We start from the raw sequence: 21322 nt of genomic DNA on the forward strand, positions 1-21322 counted from the left end.
TCGTTCTATTTAATGCACAAGCATAGGTACTTTTGCAGCGGTGTAGCCACAACCTCAATGCATTCAAAACAAAACTTCCTGCTCCGTTTGGGAATTTGGAATTTCTTAAGCACCATCTCTTCACCTCCAATTTGCGGTCTACAGGGCTAAAGCTTCCCCATTTTGAATCTCTTGCCTCTATCTCTGGGCTCTTTCTATCAATACGTGAACTTATGGCAACAGGAGGAGGGCTGGATATCCTTAAACTCTTGCCGGCCAGTGAGATTTAGGTAGCTCTTCTGGCTTGGGAGATTAGGGGGGCCAGAGCATGGTGTTCAAAAGTGGTTGGAAAGGTTTTGCACAGGAAGATTACAGGACTTTTTGTGAGGATCCAAAGTGTTTATTATAAAAGGCGTCTCTTTATCGTCTTGCTAAGGATGAGTTTTAAGAGAGACATGGGGCCTCTTGGTATGAACCTCATATTTCTAAATGGTTAATGGTATCTAGGCAAAAGTGACAGGAGAGAGATGGACTCCTGTCTAGATTTTGGAATCTCTATTGCATTAAGGTGTTCAGTACCAAGTTTCTCTCTCTCTCTCTCTCTCTCTCTCTCTCTCTCTCTCCCCATCAGGGTTCCACAACATGGTGCCTACAGGCGCCATGGCACCCATCACGTACTTCTGATGCCTACCAAGCTTTTCAGAAAGTGGGTGTGGATTTGTGGGCTTGTTATCAGCTGCTTCATTTCAGTGAAAGAGTTTCCCACTGCTACAATAGCAGCCACAGCCACTGGAGAATCAGGAGAAATGGTAAGAAGTACTCAGGTTGGTGGTTACCTTCCTTCAGACTTTCCTTCTTTTTACTCCCCCTTCTCTTTCTCCCATCCTCCCCTGGTCTTTCCTTTGTTTCTCTTTATTCCCCTCCTTTTGCAAAGTGAGGAGGGGAGTATTGTGTGGGGCTCTGCCTCCTGAGGTGGCCATTTTTGGTTTGCCTCCGCCTCCTGGGGAAGCCATTTTGCTTGAGGGTTTGCCTCCTGGGGAAGCCCTTTAGGATGGTGCTTACCACCCCCTCACAAAATTCCCAAAGGTTCCCACAGGCTCAAAAAGGTTGGGGGGGGGCTTCTCGACATAATGGCAAAAATGTTTTTTTCAAAAAAATCATAAGCCGTTACGGAAGCTGCAGCTGCCACCCTCTTCAAATCAGCATCAATTTTCTGAAGTCCAGTGCCGTTTAGCTAGGAATGGAGCCCTCTCCATCAGCCTGTCCTCCTGAGCCCTGAGCTATTGGGCAGACGTCTCATCCCTAGCTGCCATCAAAATTCCCCGGCAAGAGAGGACGAGACAAAACGAAGGAATTGCTGAAGGAGGTGTCAGTGTGACATGTTAAAGTGGTGTCAAGAGGAAGCTCTTTCAGGCCCAACGATGCGGTTGTCAACAAACAAACATTACCTATAGACCAATGGTTGGATTATAACCAATGCTCCCAATGGTATCTCTGGTCAAGCAGGGCTACATTGACCGTTTCTTATGCCGTTTACCCATCCCATTCTTCCTGTCCTGTCCTGCAACTGTAGCTGAAACAATAAAGATTTGCAAAAGCATTGAAATCTGACATTGTCAAAAATATAAATCCAGGTAAAATATTTTCCGTTTGTGTGAGCAGCCCGGTGGTTGCGAGGGCACAATTCCACTCTACCGCTGAAGCTAAGCCACTCGGGAGTCGAGACTCAAGCCACTGGCTGGGAAGATAATCTAGAAATCCTATGCAAGCCGGCCTGCGCTCTTTTGGAATTTGTTGAGTAAGAATTAGTTGCCTTAGTTGCAATTTGAAACAAAAATACAAAAAAATCTCCAGGATTTACATTTTCACAAGTTATTTGATTTGGAAAAGATGAGTTTTGAATTCTGATCCATTTCCCCCCTTCCTCACGTTTTGTTTCAGCTCCAGTTTGTTTGTCAAAGAGCGGGGTTCACAAATACATATAACATTTTCTCCTGGTGCATCTCATTACTACTGCAACCCGGAGTCCCATTTCTGTTTTTTTAAGATGGGGAATGACGGAAGACCAAGCATTTATACCCCAGATTGCTTTTTTGAGTCACACAGGATTTGACAGCATTTATGTACAGGCTGAAAAGGGAGCTGGAGGCCGGGGGGTGGCAGGTGCTCTTCTGATGGAAGGGAGCTTGCTGTGAAAGGCCAGAGACGTTGGTTAATTTCCCCCCTCCCCCACTGTTTCTTTGTTGTTGTTATGTTAACATGTACGTGTATATATTTTTCTCTTCCATCAGACACAGAAGCTATTAGCTGCGCCAAGCTCAATCTCGGCTGGACCCAAAGATCTGCAGGAAAAAGGAGAATATGTAGATGATGTCCAGATAAATGTTGAGGGCTCCAAAGACGTATTCCTCCGGGCTCATCGCATATCGGCGGTTACCCATCAAGAGCTGTGTGTCGAAGGCCAGGAACTGGGGAGAGAAAACAAAGAGGTTAAGGGGCAGGACTCACCTAGGCCTGGCTGCTTGCTATCATTCAACAGCAGTCCCCCTCCCACAAAAGCTGGTGTCTTGTAGTGGTTAAGAGTAGGATCTGGGAGACTTAGGTTCAAATCACTACTCTGCCATGGAAGCTCACGGGGTGACTTTGACAAGTCACACTATCTAACCCATCTCTCAGGGTTGCTGTGAAGATAAATGGTGGTGGAGAGTGCCCTCAAGTCATAGCTCACTTATGGCGACCCCTAGCGGGGTTCTCATGGCAAGAGACTAACAGAGGTGGCTTGCCATCGCTTGCCTCTGCAGCCCTGGTCTTCGCAGGAGGTCTCCCATCCAATTACTAACCAAGGCCGACCCTGCTTAGCTTCTGAGATCTGATGAGAGCAGGCTCACCTGGGCTATCCAGGTCAGGGTGTGAGGATAATATGAGGCAAGGAAAATGACGTAAGCTGCTTTGGTCCCCATTGTAGAGAAAGGCAGCATATAAATTAAGTAAATTAAGAAATGGAAAGGCGGGGATAAAAGGTAATTTGTTTACTGCATTTGAAGGAGAGAAGGGCATAGGGAAAGGTGAGGATATGGGGTCTGTCAGGAGGAGGGAAAGATGAAATAGAGTGGGGAAGGGGATACTGGGGAAAGAGAAGCACCCCCCCCCCACACACACACACACACACACAAGTCCTTGATCATTCCCCACCATGCAACTGAGCGATAGGGCTGAGAGGGGGAGACAAAGGTGATGAGAAAGAGAAGGAAGCAGAGAAAGGGGAGAGGCTATGGGGGGCAAGGAAGGGAAAGAAGGCATTGTGGGGTGGAGAAAATGAGACCCCCCCTTGCGGGTTCCCACTTCTTATAGTCTATTGCAATGTGTGCTGTATGTATCACCCTTTTCCCTGCAGTGCAATGTCTTGCATTATGGGATGTCAAGCCATAGACAGTCGTGTTGTCTGAGACAGTTTTTTGTCTGCATTATTTTCAGGTCTTTAATCCTAGCATTCAGATCTTGGCTGTTTGTTTGAATTGTTTTTGATAAACTGTAATCTGCCTTTGACTCTCAATGAGAAATGCGGGCTTTAAATGAAGTTAAAAATAACAAAGAAGTTTTTTTTAAATTTTTATTTTGCATTTCTCTTTTTATTTTCGCATCGAGGCAATTAGTAACGAATAATATCACACTGTGTCTTCGGGGCCTTGGAAAAGGGGATATTATTGATGTCGCTTTTGTTCTTTTAACGTCACTGTTATGCCCTTTTGGCCATGCATGGGGAAAGGTTTGCAGGGAAACTTGAGTTTTTCTTCACGCCTACAATGTGATTGTGGGAACATTTTGCACAAATTCCTCCTAGGTCAGATCTGCACGCTTAGCGTCTCCCTCTCTAGCTTTGCTCCTCCTGCTAAAAACTCATCTCCCAGGGTTTGGATTAAGAGGGAGTTTCTCATCTGGGTACGTGTGCCAGCCTTTCTTTCCAGCCCAAACCAGCACAGTTAAGATTCTGCTGCTTCGTTGCACTACCTCGCCCATGTGCCAAGGCTGGATGGTACTGCAGAAAGGAACAAGAGTCAAGAAAGCCTTGTGTGTTTTGTATAGATTAATACATACGGTGGCTTAATGGCTGAGCTATGAAATGGGAAGCCTCCAGTCTGAATCTTGCCTCTGCAATGAACTCCTTAACAATATTAGGGGATAACAAGGACTGGTCTACTTTACATGGCTGTTGTATGTATAATAAAAGCTATTGCATGTGAAGTGCTTTGAATGCTTGAATATACTGTATCAGTGCTAAATTGAGAGCCAGTGTGGTGTGGCAGTGACTATAATAACAACATTAGATTTCTATAGCACCCTTCATGACAACTTAACGCCCACTCAGAGCGGTTTTCAAAGTGTGTTGTTATTATCCCCACAACAACAATCCCCCTGTGACGTGGGTGGAGCTGAGAGAGCTCTGAGAGAGCTGTGACTGACCCAAGGTCACCCAGTTGGCTTCAAGTGGAGGAGTGGGAATCAAACACAGATCTCCAGATTAGAGTCCCGCCACTCTTAACCACTACACCAAACTGACTACAAAGATACAAGTTCATATCTTCATGCTGCTATGAAACGCACTGGGTGAACTTTGGTCAATCACTCCTTCTCAACCTAACCTACCTCACAGGGCTGTTGCAAGGAAAGGAGGAAGCAGGAAGAGCCCTGAGATCTTTGGAGGAATGGCAGGATAAATGTGCATTTGATTTTTTTTTATTACTATTACTATAGACTGAGGACAAAAAATGCTACCTTTATAAGGAGAAAAACCCCAGACCATTGATTTAGTAGTGGATCGAGTTTTGCTGCCCTCTACTGTGTTTTCTTCTTCTGTGTTTCTCAACTAATCTTCTATAAATATCGAGTAGCTGTCCTTTAAAATAATTGCCTGAGAGTCTCGTACTCCAGTCAAATCAGGTCCGCGTATTCTGAATACATGAATAGTAAGTTTTCTCTCATCACAGTCCCTTGGAAATTGCTGGAGGAGTAGTCAAGAAATGTGTCCCCTGCTCCAGTTTCTTGACAATTTTGTAAAAAAACACATGCACTCCTTTCAGCTAAGCTTAACCTATTTCCTGGCTAATTTTGGGTCCACTAAAACCTGGGTCCACTAAAACCCATTTGCCTAGTGATAGGGCAAGCAGGTGTTTTAATGTAGATTAACCTAAATTAATGGCACACTGCCCTCAGCTAGTCAAGATTATCATGCCTGTGTTTGCTGTAACCATGTTAAACTAGACTGGGTTGCCACTTCCGCTCTCAAACAAACAAACCAAAGGCTGTTCTGGATTTTTCTGATAACTGTACTTTGTGCAGAAATCCATGATTTATTTCAGGCACTACACCACAAACGTGAATCTTGGTCCAGCGAAAAAAGAAGTATATTGAATATTTTAAGTAAACATTAGGGTGCAACAAAGAAACGGAGTTAACGAACACACTGCAATTATTATGTTAGGAAGACAAATTACACCGGGGCAGTTATGTGTATAAATCAGAAAGGAGGTCCGGCAGATAGTATACTTTTTACGCTGCTTTATGGAAACAATGCACTGGGAGTAAGCGGGAAGGTGTTTTCCCAGCATCAAGGCCACAATGTGTCCAATACAGAATCTCTCAAGGTTTGCCACCCACGAGCATATTTGAAACAATGCACATGACAACATTAAAAAAAAAATCCACACACCAGCAGAATGTTAAAATCACACACAGGCAGCAGGTTAAGTTGTAAATAAAACAAATCAATTCATCCAAAACACTACCGTTGACTTAATATTTTCTTAAAATATTAATAAACACAATCATACTTGGAGATTTAAATGGAAATCTGTTTCCACAGTCTTTTATAAGAACCTTTCAGTGGAATCAATGAATGTTACAAACAAGAAAGCAGTGATTTGTTTATTTTAAAAGTTTTTTAGGCCACGTGGCTTATCGAAAATCAAATAGTTTCCAATATAACCAGTAAAACAAGGAACTCCAAAACGATGACTTGGCCGTTCTTTTAGTGGCCAGTTGGCAAAGTTGGTGGGTGGAAGAATTTGCCTTCTGCTGTAGTGTGTGTGTCTCAGGGTATGCTGGCTTGCATTGTGATGTGTGGTTTCGTTTGGTTGTCTGACTCATCTGGAATGTTGGCTCTTTGAGCCACTTTATGTAGCCTACCTCCTGTCCTTTGCTTTGTGGTTTACTGCTGTCTGGGCCCTTTCTGATTTCTTTCTGCCCATGTGCTTCTGAATGTCAGGCATGCTTTGGGTTCTTCAACAGTAGTGTCTCTTACAAATGAATCATCTTCCAAACAAGCACAGCTGCACTTGAGAAATGATACCCACCCATTCGGCAAATATAACAATAAATACCTGCTATATGAAATGTTTGAAGGCCGTACGCAGGACACCTAGGGTGTGAAGTTCTCGCCACTTTTGACATGTGTCAGATTTCTGTCAATTATTGGGGAAAGTGTACTGATCGTGAAATGAGGGCTGTGTGGCGACCTGGGAAGCTGTATGTATGAGTAGGTGGGTGGATGGAGGGATTAGACCTGATATAGTGCTATGATGTGGACTTGAGCTTCTTCTACATTTCCCCTTGCATGCATAGCAGTATAGAGCCAGTCATAAATTAAAACAATACAAGACAATGCTTTAGTCATATGCTTGCCTCTTTTCCTAGGGACCCAAGACTCAAGGCAGATTTGCCTGGTACCAAAAAGATGATGGATAGAGTGCCAGGCAAATATCTATTGGGAAGGAGTTCTATAAGTGGGCTACAACCACAGAGAAGTCCCTCTCTGCAGCAAACACTCATCTCTTTATTTATTTAGATAATAATAATAACATTTGATTTATATACCGCCCTTCAGGACAACTTAACGCCCACTCAGAGCGGTTTACAAAATATGCTATTATTATCCCCACAACAAAACACCCTGTGAGGTGGGTGGGGCTGAGAGAGCTCTGAGAGAGCTGTGACTAGCCTAAGGCCACCCAGCTGGCTTCAAGGGGAGGAGTGGGGAATCAAACCTGGCTCTCCAGATTAGAATCCTGCCGCTCTTAACCACTACACCAAACTGGCACATAGCATATATGCCGTTTCTCCAGCAACCTGCTTGAGGTGGTTTTTGAGTAAAAACAATATCATAAAACCGTAACAACAGCATCATAACGACTACATGAACTATCAATATTAAAAACAAACTACGGGCATAAATACAGCAAAAAACAAAGATGGAGCTGTCTAAAAAAATACGCAAAAAACCCCAGTCTAAGACAGCTGAAAAAGATAAAATTGCTAAGGTAAATTCTTGGGTATAAAGAAATGGTGTGTCCAGGTGGCTATTTTATTTATTTATTTATTTAATAATGTATACCTTACTTTTATTCCTAATGGGGACCCAATGCAACTTACTACAATGTTCTCCCCTCACAAAGGTAAGCTAGGGTGATAGAGAAAATTATTGGCCCAAGATCACCCACTGAGCTTCTGAAACAAAGTAGGGATTTGAACCAGGTTCTTCCAGATCCTAATCTGGTTAACTACAATACCAAGGCCTAAAAGGCAGTAAGGTGGGTGTCAGACCTCAAGGGGGAGAGGGCATTCCAAAGATGGAAGTACTCAATAATGACGGCAATTGATAGAAAACAGTAGAGATAACTACTTCAATTGATGGAAAATAGTAGAGTCCAGTAGCACATTTTAAGACGAACCAACTTTATTGTAGCATAAGCTTTCGAGAACCACAGCTCTCTTCGTCAGATTCGTCAGTTGGTTAGTCTTAAAGGTGCTACTGGACTCTACTATTTTGCGACTACAGACTAACGCGGCTAACTCCTCTGGTTCAATTGATGGGAAAATTTATAGGGGAGAAGGTAATCTTTTAAATACGCAGGCTCTCAGATCTTTGCAGCGAAGTAATGGCTATCTATTTCACCTCTCTGTGCATGTATGCACATGCAGTACCACAGAGCTGCGAGATGATGACCCGAGACTGAATTGCTTAAAACATGAGTTTTTCAGATTAAATTCTACCAAACCCACCACGACTGCATGAAATACAAAGGCAGGCGTTGATATGACACGGCCATCACATCCTACCTTGGAGTGCAAAACCACAGCTGACACATTAAGCTCTTTTAATTTTATGGAAGAAATAATGGAAGAAAGAGAACCATACGGCACCCTTGGGGATTAATCTTGCTTACCAGAGTAAACACAATTGCGCCCAGCACAGCATAAATAGCATGCAGCCACGGTACCTATCAGGAAGAAACAGAGAAGATTGGTCAATTTTATATGACAAAGGTGGAGAGAAAATGAAATCCATTTTGGGAACACGGGTGTCCCGTTGTCTGGAGATGCTCAATGCGTGGCAAGTTTTGATCGATCCAAAGTAAAAATAGAAGGCAGAAGAGGAAACAAGTGAACGTAAGACAAAAGCTCCTTTCTTTTCTCATTAGTCTGGCTTCCAGCCACAGGCTCGTGACCAAGTGTCACTAGATAATGAACTGGTAATGCTGAACTTGATGGATGAATAGCTGGAAATTAAAGCTCTTTCTTGAGCAGGGACTACTTATGTGTGTGTGTGTGTGTATCTGGCATAAATGGGTACTGTGACCTGTACAGTTACTGTGACCTATACCGAGGCCATTAGAGGTTTGTAATGGAACTTGAGACACTTCCTGCTACTGCTTCGCTCTGGTATAAATGACTTCGAAAAGACCAGAGAGTATAAAAGAATAAAGGGAACTTTTTAAAATCAATTTTTTTCTTAGGGCCAAGCTACACATGACGAATGACACTTGAATGGCAAGTGTATTTCTCCCTGTTCACTTGCCCTCCACGCAATCCACTTGCCGTTCAAGTGTCATTCGTCATGTGTAGCTTGGCCCTTAGTCTCTACCAAGAACATTCTTAACATTGGAGGTCTTGATGAGATCTCTGCCAGTTGGCAAGATCCCCAAAATGTCCTGTCTCATGGAAGTCCATTTACACATGTGGGTACATCATTTGATTAATCACAGTGTATGGTTGGATGCCCTGTAATGCAGCAAGTTTGAAGTTAAGCAGACCTTTTTCTGGCCAGGACCTATGATGTGGGACCTGCTGAGAAGCCCCATGGATGTCAATTTCCAACTCAAGTGAAAAACATTATATTATTCTCCCTGCCGGGAGGATAAGGGGACCGGGCATCCCGGCCTTCTATCCACATGCCTTGTGCAGAATTAATATAATTTAGAATAATATCTTGAGTTAAAGAGTGTTTATGTGATCACGCAGAAAAACATTTCTACCAGAGAAGGCATATAGGAGACCAAATGATTAAATGTGCGCTCCCCCCACCTCCCCATATGTGTGTGTAAAAACTTCCAGCACACAAAAAGCAGAATGTCCGGGGGGGGGTGGAGCTTCTCCCCCCTCCCCCGACACGCCGGTTTTCTGTGAATAGGGGTTTTTCCCCATACATTCAATAGCAGTGCACACTTGTGATTCCCTTCCCTTATACACAGCTACCTTCATGGTACAGGTGTGGGCCAGTCTGCTGTTTGTGTAAACTGGGCCCGAGAACATCGTTTGGAAGAATTAAATAAGAGCCTACCTTTAAAATAGAGGGTATTTATGAGGTGTTTATGAGGGTTCCCTTCCTTGCTTCTACCCACTATTTCACAGTAAGCCTTATTCATACGAGTGGACCAATCCACTCCAAAATTACAATGGGTGGAAAAAGTGAGAGAGACAAGGGGCGCTTGTAAAGAATTAAACTAAGTAATGGCTTAACTGTATGCTTGTAGGAGAGCGGAGACAGTACACTCTACCATAAGTGTTGGCCTTTGGGGATACGGTATGTGTTCTTTTATTTATTTAATTAGAAAATGTGTATGACGCCTCTCCAGGGAACCTGCTCGCTTTTCTAAAGTACTCCAGGAAGCAAGCAAGAAATTCCACCTTCAGAAGTACTCCTCTCCCACCCAAACTGATATCTTCAACATCGGTTCCTCTTGGATATTAATTGGCGTCACAAGTTACTGCCACTGCAAAGTACAACACTTTTATAATAAGCCTTCAAAAGTGATTTATTCTTGAATAAGAGGAGGGTGTGAATGAAAGGCCAGAAAAGGTTCTTTAGAAGGAGGCTAATCAGTTACTCAACATGGTTCCAGCCCATACAAGGAAAGGAAGATTGTCTTGGTAACAGAAGCCTGATCTGGAAGTCAAGTGAATAAATCAAGTGCACAGTGATTAATGGGGGCTTCACAATATTGGCTAGTGCTCCCTTTGCTTTGACAACAGTTCCCAGTATCTAGCATGTGCTCCTTGACAACAAATTGTAGAAAGAAAACTCCTTGGTGGAAAACGACTGAGAGATTCTAATCTCTCTCACCTCCTTTGCTGCTTACCTACCTCTCTACCACAATGGGTTCTTGCCTTGTGAATAACGAAAGGTCAACTACAGTAAACAGTCCACAGCCCAGTGACAAACCTTTCAGATGCCAAAAGAAAGTGGTGTTGAAATAGAGGTAAAACAGTATTGTAGGAAAGGAGTCCCAGATGTTTCGCGAATGAGTTAGGAACCATAGATTTCACCATTATGTTGCCTTACATATTATCAGTTGCTTTAAATATGTACTCCTATATACTACCTGTGCTTCATGTTGTTTAATGTAAGTCCTAGAATTTCTGATGTTCTCTTTCAGCAATTCTTCAACCCCATATTGGATCCTTGCTACTGCTATGTCTAAGAGCAGAACCACAAGTGACAAAAGGCACAGGTTGGACACTTGTCAGCTTCCCTCAAGTTTTGGCGGGAAATGTAGGCGGCTTGGTGGAATGTTGGACAAGTGACAGTTGAAAAGTCCATTGGACAGCAGTTGGAGAGCCAAGCTGCAAGACTAGGACGCCTACATTTCCCATCAAAACTTGAGGGAAGCTGACAAGTGTCCAATCTGTGCCTTTTGTCACTTGTAGTTCTGCTCTTTGTAAACTTGTATTCATTTACCATCTGACATTGTTTATGGAAATGTTCTTTGACACTGTATGGAAATGCCTGCCTTTGTCCTGGCCACTGATTGTACTAATCTCACACTATGTAATCCGCCTTGAGTCTCAGTGAGAAAGGCGGAATATAAATGACATAAATAAAAATAAAAATAAATAATTCAGATTGGATAAGGTTTGTGGGAAGAGTGTGCTCAGGAAAAAAACAACAACATTGGGTATAGGGGATGGCAAACAATAAGCCAAAACGGGACTTACGTATCTGAAAGGAAGCATGACAGCGAGGACGATCCCACTAAAGAACAACACCATCAGCAACACAAACAGAACTCCCTGGCAAGAGGTGAAATCAAACTATAGGAGAAACGAGAGACCATTATTGTATCGGTTGCACGGCGGAATGAACACACGGCATTAAGGACTCGCTACTAGCTTCAGGCATTTGTGCATACATTTTTATCAAATGTTTGCTACTAGATGTATATTGCTACTAGATCTCTATTTCAGACTTAGAACTGCTGTTTCTCCAGCTCTTACAATAACCTAGACATTCCCAAGTTCTGTTCCACCTAAATTTAACTATGGGCCAAGCTACAAGTGACGAATGACACTTGAACGGCAAGTGGATTGAGTGGAGGGCAAGTGAACAGGGAGAAATACACTTGCCGTTCAAGTGTCATTCGTCATGTGTAGCTTGGCCCTATGAGCCCCAGTTATCCATTCAGCGTGAAATGTGTTCCCTGATTTATACCAAATTGGAACCCTGGTCTATCTAGCCAAGTATCAATTTTGACTGGCAGCAACTGAACGGCAGTCCTGCTAAGTGAAGAACGAAGGGATTGAAAGGACTTTCTGGAGATACTGAACGTGATCTAGAGCTGCAGCCCTTTGCGATTCTCCCTGGCTGCGCTGAGCGGAGATTCACATCAAGCGGCTGGGTTTGTTTAAACTACAATTCCCAGGGATCCTTGCAGGAACGGACACTCGCCCATGCGTCTCGTGTGTTTTGACTGTATGATGCTTTGTGTAGAGAGTCTTTGGGTGCACAGCCCATTCCACGCACTGTATGCTTTTGAAAATGTATATGTTGCATTTGCAAGTCCATAACTTTAGTCTAGCTGCCATAAACGCCCCATCTCCTTGCTGTCCTCAGCTATTGAGGCAATAATTTTGACATTAGCATTTGGCAAATCTTGGTGTGTTATGACTAAGTGTTAATTCTCATAACCATGGCAAGGGAAGGCCCAAGGAGTTGCCACTTTTTAATGAGTATTAAAACAGGATTCTGATATAGGCACACATCCTGGAAAGTATTTGCCCACAATGGAAAAATCATTAGGTGATTTATAAAACAAAAGTGAATGCATACGGGGCTTGCTGACTAACCATTTTTTTAAAAAAAACCCTCCAAACAAACAGTCGTTAGTTATCGTGTTTGGGCCAGTTGCCAGAAGTCCAAAGTGCAAGGTCAACATTTTATTAGGCTATCTTCTACTTTACTTAAAAAAATTCTTTTGACTGTCTTTCCCCCTTTTCTAAATGTTTACCTATGCACTCCAAGAGAAAAGATGGCTTTGGTGCTAGGTTTTACTTCTGGATTGGCCAGACACCGCCCAAAGAACAGAGATATTGGTTTCCAGAACTGGCAACCTTAATCATATATATTAACCATCACACTTTTGGTCCACTTACTCCAGTGTGTAAGATTCTACCCTTGACAGGGCATGGCAACTCGGGGCCTCAAATATAGTAACATACGGAAAGATTCCATAAATCTAAATCTGGATCCGAGTTCTCCCTGGGTTTACCACCTCCTAAAAGTTATAAGGACTTTTCTTCTCTGAAGGAGAGTCCAAACATATGGCATTCGTCCCCACTACAGCCTGCTCTGTCCATGCAGTAGTATAAGTAGGGAGAATTCTGAGCTAGCAAGATGGTCAGGGCTGACTGGTACAAGCGATCCAAGCGGCTGCTTGGGTCACCACCATTTGAGGAAGAAGCAGGACGAAATGGCAGGCACAGCTTATGGCTGTTGTCAAATGCCCAAAACATAGCGTGAGTTAGGGTTGCCAGCTCCAAGTTGGGAAATTCCTGGAGATCTGGGGGGCGAAACCTGGAGAAAGTGGGGTTTGGAGAGGGAAAGGACCTTGGCATGGCATAATTCCATATTCACCCCCAAAAGTAGCCATTTTCTCCGGGTGAACTGATCTCTGTGGCCTGGAGATCAGTTGTAATTCTGGGAGATCTCCAGCCACTACCTGGAGGCTGGCAACCCTAGCCTGAGTTCATGCTGAGCTCGGGAAATGCTGGTAGAGCCACCAGGCCTTGCCTTCCTCTGGGCTGCTGGTGGCACAGGTCCAAGGTTGCAATGGACGTCTTTTGGGACAGAAAAATGCCTTGGTACCTGATCAGGTCACAGGTGAGGGCTATGTTTTCATATGGCAGACCACCATTCAAAATGACATACCCATCCTTCTTTCTGAAGTGGTACAGCCCACTCTGTCATCGCAAGATTCTACTACCTTTTTCCACTGCATGTGTAGACCAGAACAGCCACCTACTACCTGAAATGGTATAGTCTAGGAGTAGTTTTACAGTGCTATCTCTTGTTTATAAACCAAAGAGGTCTCCTCTTCCTTCCCAACTGTATCATTTGTCACAAAGTCAGAAGCACGTCTTTGAATTACACCTGACTCACCTTGGTCTGGAAACTGAATATGGTCACAGAGAGGCACACCAGCGCTGTGATCATCAGGCATAGAAGCACCGACTTAGTGTTGTAGTAACTGCAGAAGGAATAATAACATGAAGTTACGGCATTTCTGAGTGGATCCATCACCATGCAAAGGAGAACAGGACAAAGGGCCAAGCTACACATGACGAATGACACTTGAACAGCAAGTGTATTTCTCCCTGTTCACTTGCCCTCCACTCAATCCACTTGCCGTTCAAGTGTCATTCGTCATGTGTAGCTTGGCCCAAAGTTAGTATAGGAATTCTCAAATGGTGTGTCAGGGGTACACTGATGTACTACAAAAGAGCTTATCATATGATGCGCACGCAAGAGACAAATTAAATAACTAACGGGTTCCAAGACTTCAAAACACTGGCTCACAGAGCAGGTTGTTTTCAATTGCTCCTCCTTTCTCTCAGCTTCCACTGGGCAAGGTGAATTGTGTTCATTGGATATAACTAGATCATTCACACATTTCTAACTGAGGGATTTGGACCCAAAATCAGAAACATGTGAGACAGGTACTGAGTATCAAGGTGATGTCTAGGTAGAATATAAATTCATTAAATAAATAAAATGCATTTTTACAATGCTTTCTGTGACTAACCTACCTGGAAAGCATCCCTGTTAGATAAGCCATGGACAGAGTCTGTGGAAACAAAAGATATTCTATTACTTAAGAAGCTAGAGCCAGGGAATAAAACAAAGAGGTGTAAGGACATGTTTTTTTTTAAATTTATTCAGGCCTACACAGCATATTAACTAGCAGTATATAGTAGCCTACCCTGACTTGGATAGCTCAGGCAAGCCCAATGTTGTCAGATCTCAAAAGCTAAGCAGGGTTGGCCGTGGTTAGTAATTAGATGGGAGACCTCCAACAAAGACCAAGGTTGCAGAGGCATTTCTGTTAGTCTCTTGCCTTGGAAGTCTGACCAAGAGTCGTCATAAGTCAGCTATGCTTTGATGGCACTTTCTACCACATATGGCAGCCCACCAGAGCTTTTATAAATCTCTTTTGCTACCTGCCTGAGACTGCAAACATGAGAAAGGCACAGGATTGTATGAGATACCTGGCATATTGGCCAAAATGGTAGGTGTCCTATGTTTGGACTGGTGGGTCACACAAGTTGTACAGAGCCACACTTACCTATGTAGTCAACAAAAGATGTATAGCGTACAGAATAAACATCTCCCTCCAAACACAAATATTTGACAGGAATGCTCACAAAAAATGCAAACAGTTTTTTGCATTGAGCGTCGGGATGCTTGGCCTTCCTTTCTTGTTATTTAAGGGCTGGCCAAGCCTCAGAATAGATTTTTATGTGCATAGCCTTTAATTTTTCACTCTGTATGCTAATGCCACTTTCAAATTCATCATGCATTCCAGCAAATGTCTGGTTGCATTAGTAACGGCACTGAAAAATCTTCACCTGTCTTCAGAGTTGTGTGCAGAGACATAACATTAAGAAAGGTATAGAAAGTGTGCATGGACAGTAGATAGAGACTGGACTTTTCTCCCTTTCGTACTTCAGTGTTTGGTGCAATGCAGCCGGGCTGTCAATGTGCCATAAAAATCCTGATCTGCTTACTTGTCTCTCACCTTATGTTAAATCCTATGAATTTGACTGGCAGCAGGTTCAGGATTGAACAAAAGAAATACATCTTCATATCGTGCATAAATGACCACTGGAACTCCCTGCCACAAAGTACAGTATGCAGGCAACTAGTTTGGACAAATGTACAAAGGACAGGGCTATTGATGTGAGAGAAACTGTGTTCAGAGTAGGGACACGAGCCACTTGGTAGAGGAACGGGATCCTCCACTCCCACCTGCCATCACCCACCCTTGCTCACCTGGCCAGAGGGAGGGGAAAAGGGGGGAGGCAGACCAGGAGCCACTAGAGCACATAGCAAAATGGTGCATCCACATGTACTCCAGACGCCCAAATGATGCACTTCCATTGAAAACCAGAAGCTACAAGTCTTAGCAGGGCCAAATCCACCCCGAACATACTATGTTTGGGACCAATTTTGGCCCCACTGAGACTTTGCAGCTTCCAATTTTCAAAAGGATTTGACATCATTGGGAATTGGCCTCTGGAGCACACACATGCGAAGAAGAAGAGTTGTGGGCCCCTGCCTGCCTAACAACCCCCCCGCCCCCCGCTTTGAAGATAAGTGGGGGTTGGCAACTCTAGTTCAGAGGCAATATAGCCCTCTGAATACCACATGCTGGGAATGTACAGCAGCCATTGGTTTCATGCTCTGCAGTTTATGAGCTGCCCAGAGGCACCGGACTGACTGATTTTAGAAGCCGAATGCCGGAGAAGGTGGACCTTTTGTCTGCCCCTGCAGGGCAGTTCTTATGTTCTCAAAAATGTATGATAAGGGTGGAAGGTCCCCTTGCAAGCAGAGGGAAAAACCCAAGAGTTTTAAGCACACACATGAATCCTCAGCAAAACGACTCTTTGGCAGACCAGTGAATCTTTTATATAAGAGCCAATACAGATGAGACACCTGGCACGTGGAGGACACTTGTCAGTTTCCTGCAAAGTTCCACGGGAAGTGTAGTGAGAAAGAACTCCAGCCGGGGAGAAGAGGGAGAGAATCCCTTTTCTCCCTGGCAGAGGTTCTTTCACTAGGCATCTCGTCTAGTCCATTCAGCTCCCTCTTGCCACCGCCAGCTCCCCTTGCTCCCCTAAAAGCATTTCACAGCCAGAGGATGCAGGCAGAGGAGAGAGGAAGGCAATTGTGCCAGCAGTGGATAGAGGGAGCTAGCAGTGGCAATAGGTTCCTTGTCCTCTCCCCGCCCAATGCGTTCCTCTTGCTCCCCTAAATGCACTCAGCTGCCAGAGGGAGCCAAGCCGAGCATGCTGGTGGGAGGTAAGTTCCAGCTGCCTCTGCTCCCCCCCCCAACCCCATCCTCTGGTTTGGCCCCTAGGGGGCCCGGCAACCCTATCATGCAGTGCTGCACATTACAGAAAACATGCACGTCTGATCGTGTGATTTTTTTTTTTTAGGGCTATCTTCCCTTCTTGGGCTAAGAATGCACTCTCTTCCTCTGTGGCATCATAGAAGAGATTAATGCAAAATGGGACAGGGTGTGACTTCGGTGTAGTGGTTAAGAGTTTGATTCCCCACTCCTCCCCTTGAAGCCAGCTGGGCGACCTTGGGTCAGCCACAGCTCTCCCAGAGCTTTCTCAGCCCCACCCACCTCACAGGGTGATTGTTGTGGGGATAATAATAACAAACTTTGTAAATTGCTTTGAGTGGGTGTTAAGTTGTCCTGAAGGGTGGTATATAAATTTAATGTTGTTGTTGTTGTTGTTGTTGTTGATTGGTGTTTAGTAAAGAAATTTCAGCAGGGACCAACTTTCTCACCATTACACAATGAACTCTACCTGCAAAAACATTCCCTCTTCTATGCGCTTTGTTCTTCTTTGCATCTACTAATGGGTGGCCAAGTTTTTAACTGACCCGTGCTCTTGCGCCTTAAGGCAAAAGAGAATGCTGATCTCTGAGGCCTGTAAAAATTTTGTTGGCTTATTTCTTCATGCCAAGTTGTTGTTGAAGGCATGAAGAGCAGCCCAAGATGGATGGCAGCAACTCTACCTAACTGCTGCAAGAGTCAATTCCCTCCGCAGTTCATTTTGGTCAACTGCAAATGTTTACTGTTTCAATATGCAGGAAAGACCTGGGGATGCTCTCTAAAACACGGCATTTTAATCCATTGATCTCATAAGATTCCCCTTGATCAGGAGGAGGCCAGTGCCAGGTGCATTACTCACAAAGATGCCCAGGAGAATCAGGTTCCATGGGTAGTGCCTCCTGTGAATTAAGCAAAAGGCAGCCAAGTAAGCATTTGTTACCCACAGAGCATAATCACCCAAAGGAAAAGTTGCACAACATGGTTACATAATAAGGTAATTAAAGGACAGCTGGGCACTTAAAGCACCAGGACAAGAGCAGGTTCGTTCTGTTGGGTAATTATAGTTCACATGGTATCCCGATATGGGGCCGTAAGAGCTATCAACCAGACTCTATAGCTGTGTTTCTTAGTCAATGAATTGCATTTACACCCTGCCTTTCTTCTCTTGTGGAACCAAAGGTGGCATAGATGGGGTTTGTAGGAGATCTGCCAAACAGGCATTGACCAGTCCCAGGCCTGGAAGGTGGTTGTATGAGTAGAGGTGAGCATGAACTGAAATACGAAAGTTCATCATGAACCAGGATGGGTCGTGGTTCATGAACCAGCAGTTCATCAGAGCTCATTTCTGATGAACAGCAATTAACTTTAGGCCGGTTCGTTTTGTTCTTTTTTTGGTTTTTCACCACAGATGGCCTGGCGCCAATCAGTCAGTTTCCTAGGCGATGGGGGGAGTGGCTTTCTGCAGACCTTCTGCTGCCCTGGAAGTGATGTTTTCACGACCGGAAGTGGCGTTTTCATGAATCGAACCAGTTCGTGAACTGGGGCAAGTTCGTGAAAGTTCATGGTTCGTGGTTTGTGAAATGCAACAAACTATGAACCATGCAGTTCAGAATTTTCTCAGTTCATGCCCACCTCTAATTATCATGAGCCCTGTAATATGGTTGCTTGTCCCTTTAAACAGAATAGGTGAAGCTTTCCATGGCATGAAAGTAAACAGCATCACCTGGTAAATGAGCCTCTATGAGAGAGAGAGAGCATTTTTTCCTCCAAGCAGTTGGTAACCCTGCCCTCCAAGCATACTCTGGTTCCTGCCCCTGGAGCTATGGGCCAAGCTACACATGACGAATGACACTTGAACAGCAAGTGGATTGAGTGGAGGGCAAGTGAACAGGGAGAAATACACTTGCCGTTCAAGTGTCATTCGTCATGTGTAGCTTGGCCCTATGATATTCAAGAATTAGTGAAGTTTTACAAAGCACGGAGGATGAAAGGTTGACTACTACCAATCAGGCAGCTCTTAATGAACAGCTACAGAGAAGGGCTCCCTCTTTCCTTCTCCTTTCCTCATGTTCAGTTTTCATATTTGTAAATAGGTTTTACAACAACACTGTAACTCTCCTGTAATCTCTCCTCACAAGCGTACAGAGCTTGTAAAAGGCAGCCCTTGGGTTGTTCTGCCACTCGGGGAAATCAGGAGCACAAAAAGAAAAAAAATATACCCCCCCCCAAATAATGATGTTTTGGATTTCCTTGGATTATTGCAGTAGAAAGCAAACACAAAATAAAGAACAAACTAAGTTTGTTTATAGGAGGGCATAGGAAGGAACTGCAGAGCATTTCTTCAAAGAAAGGATAAGAAGTTATAGAGCAATTACTTTTAGAATACTTCCCTCCCCACTCAGCCATTTGAAGTTTTCTAAAAACACATGTATACCAAAGACACTGAATGTAGCGATTTACCTGGGTCCAGAGCAGCAGGCCAGAATCAAATAAGTAATAAAGAAAACAGCACTGCAAGGAAACAAAAAAGAAGAAATGAGGCATGGGGAAAAGCGATCTTCTTTGCAGCTAAACAGAATTGAGGGTGGGGTTCATACTCCTATCTACCCAATGTCTGTGAGGTAGCTGTCTCCACTCTAGGCTGCCTATACTTATTTTTGCTGCAAAATGAGTTCTGTATTCTAGGATGAGGGTCCCATTCATTTAAATATAAACACAATTAGACCCCTAGAAGGTGTAAAAGAACATACTAGCTTTGGACATAAGGATGGTCAAAGAGAAAACTAAACTCTGTAGTCTTTTCTCTGTGCTAGAATCTCTCTGAGTTCCAGATCATAAAAGCTCTTTTCATTGATTCTTAGAAAGGACTGCCATCATTTCTGGGGGGAAACCTGGTTTTACCATAGAGTTTCGTGCAATTCCTAGAGATGTGTGATGTCACATCTGGGTTTTCCAGGAAGTGATGTTACACTGTCAGTTGACATCCATTTATTTGATTTTATTTTTGTCCCACTGTTGCTCAGAGCAGTAGTAAGAAACACCAGCTGAAGGTGGCTGGTAACCCTACCACTCTTCCCTAGAAACTTGCTTGGTGACCTTAGACCAGTAACTCTCTCTCAGCATAATCTACGTCACCATGGTGTGAGGATAATGGAGGATAAAAGAATGATATTGTAAACTGGGAGAAAAGCAGAGAGTAGATCTCTAAATAAATAAATAAATAAATAAAACTGCCAGACTGTAATCTTTAAAAAATCCAGGAGTATTTTTCCACAAGGTAAAAGATTATATATGTAACCCTAAACTACCTTGTTTGGCTGTCACCTAACCTTCTGCCTGGTGGGGGAGGCCATTTGTTCATGAGACAAGGATCCAGTTACAACATTAAGTCTCATGCGGCAAAAATCACCCACAATCTCATTTCACCCCAAGATTACAGTCTTTAATAGCCTCTTTCATGAAGATTTGTGTTTAGTTTTTTGCAACCAGTAAACCCCCCTGAAAACTGAAACTTCTTTAAGAGTGGAGAGGAAGCGGACTCGAGTGTATGTCAGGATTAGCTTTTTCATCTAGCACCCTAAGAAAAGTTGCACCTGCCAAAATCAGTAATAGTCAGACTGCCCCTTAGCTCCTTTCAGAATCGGCTCAGTGATTTACCAGAACCACAGGAGAATGCTAGAAAAATATAGAGTTTTTCTCCCCACAGCATCTCCAAATTAACTCCTGACATAAATGAAGAGAATGTACAAAGTACAATTTCTCTTTCAGTCTAGTTTTGTCCATATCCCGAACATGAGCTCCAGCTCAGACATCGCTAACAAGGCCTGTGGAAGGAATATTTGTGTTTTTTCACCGTATGGTAAAAAGCTCGTGAAAATATACAATAAGTATAGAACTGAGAAAATAATCTGTTGCAAAGCTATAGACTACCTGGTATGCAAGGTTTCCACAGCATATGGCCAGAAAATATCCGGGGGTGGGGGGAGGGTTGTTGATTTATCATTTATTTAAAATCTGTATAGGCTGTCTATACAGTGGCCCCAAGGCAGTTTACAAAGGTATGCATAAAGTATTCATGACAATAAAACCATAAAAAGTATCAATATGGCAGTAATAAACAACAGCCTAAAACCTATAGGCCACAGAAACAGCAATTTAAAAAAAAAAAAAACAGCAGAAATCCACAATAAAATTGCTCCTAAAATGAGGGTAAGTTGGGAAAGTCCTGAATTCCACTGGAACCTGTTCCAGAGAACCATTCAGCAATCAGCAACTGAGAAAGTTCTCAAATGAGGTGCTGCAAACTGGATCTCCCATTGAAAAGGAACAGTGAAATGTAGCCAGTGTGAAGAATGATGCTTGGCACACCCATTCGTACCAGGAGAGAAAAATCTTCCAATCTGTGGATCCCCAGATCAGGAAGAGCTTTCAAAGTGAGCCTGTAAAATTTCAACAATAAAAAAATCTGCTGCATAATCACATCATTTCTGGTGCCCGTTGACAGCAATGGAAGCAGTTTAAATCTCACCCAAACACCTACCTACCGTAGCTTGTAATATGCAGGGGCAGGTTGCCTGCTCACAGCCACAGGCACTTGTGCCCACCCCATCTGGGGATCAGGCAGCCAGTTTCCAATGATGTCTCCCCCCACCTCACACAGGGTGAGGGCC

General features: G+C 43.7%; 1 protein-coding gene across 1 annotated transcript in view; it reads right to left on the bottom strand.

Moving 5' to 3' along the window:
• Positions 1-2269: 2269 nt before the first annotated feature.
• Positions 2270-21322, bottom strand: part of FAIM2 (Fas apoptotic inhibitory molecule 2) — a 40774-nt gene continuing 21721 nt past the window's right edge. Inside the window, exons 6-12 of the mRNA XM_055003744.1 lie at positions 19113-19163; positions 17512-17551; positions 14335-14372; positions 13688-13775; positions 11248-11343; positions 8199-8252; positions 2270-2447 (exon numbers count right to left, since the gene is read on the bottom strand). Of these exons, the coding sequence (XP_054859719.1) occupies positions 2298-2447; positions 8199-8252; positions 11248-11343; positions 13688-13775; positions 14335-14372; positions 17512-17551; positions 19113-19163 (517 nt within the window). The 3' untranslated portion in view covers positions 2270-2297. The remainder of the gene's footprint in view (positions 2448-8198; positions 8253-11247; positions 11344-13687; positions 13776-14334; positions 14373-17511; positions 17552-19112; positions 19164-21322) is intronic.

This window comes from Eublepharis macularius, chromosome 19, assembly GCF_028583425.1.
Source record: "Eublepharis macularius isolate TG4126 chromosome 19, MPM_Emac_v1.0, whole genome shotgun sequence".
NCBI lineage: Eukaryota > Metazoa > Chordata > Lepidosauria > Squamata > Eublepharidae > Eublepharis > Eublepharis macularius.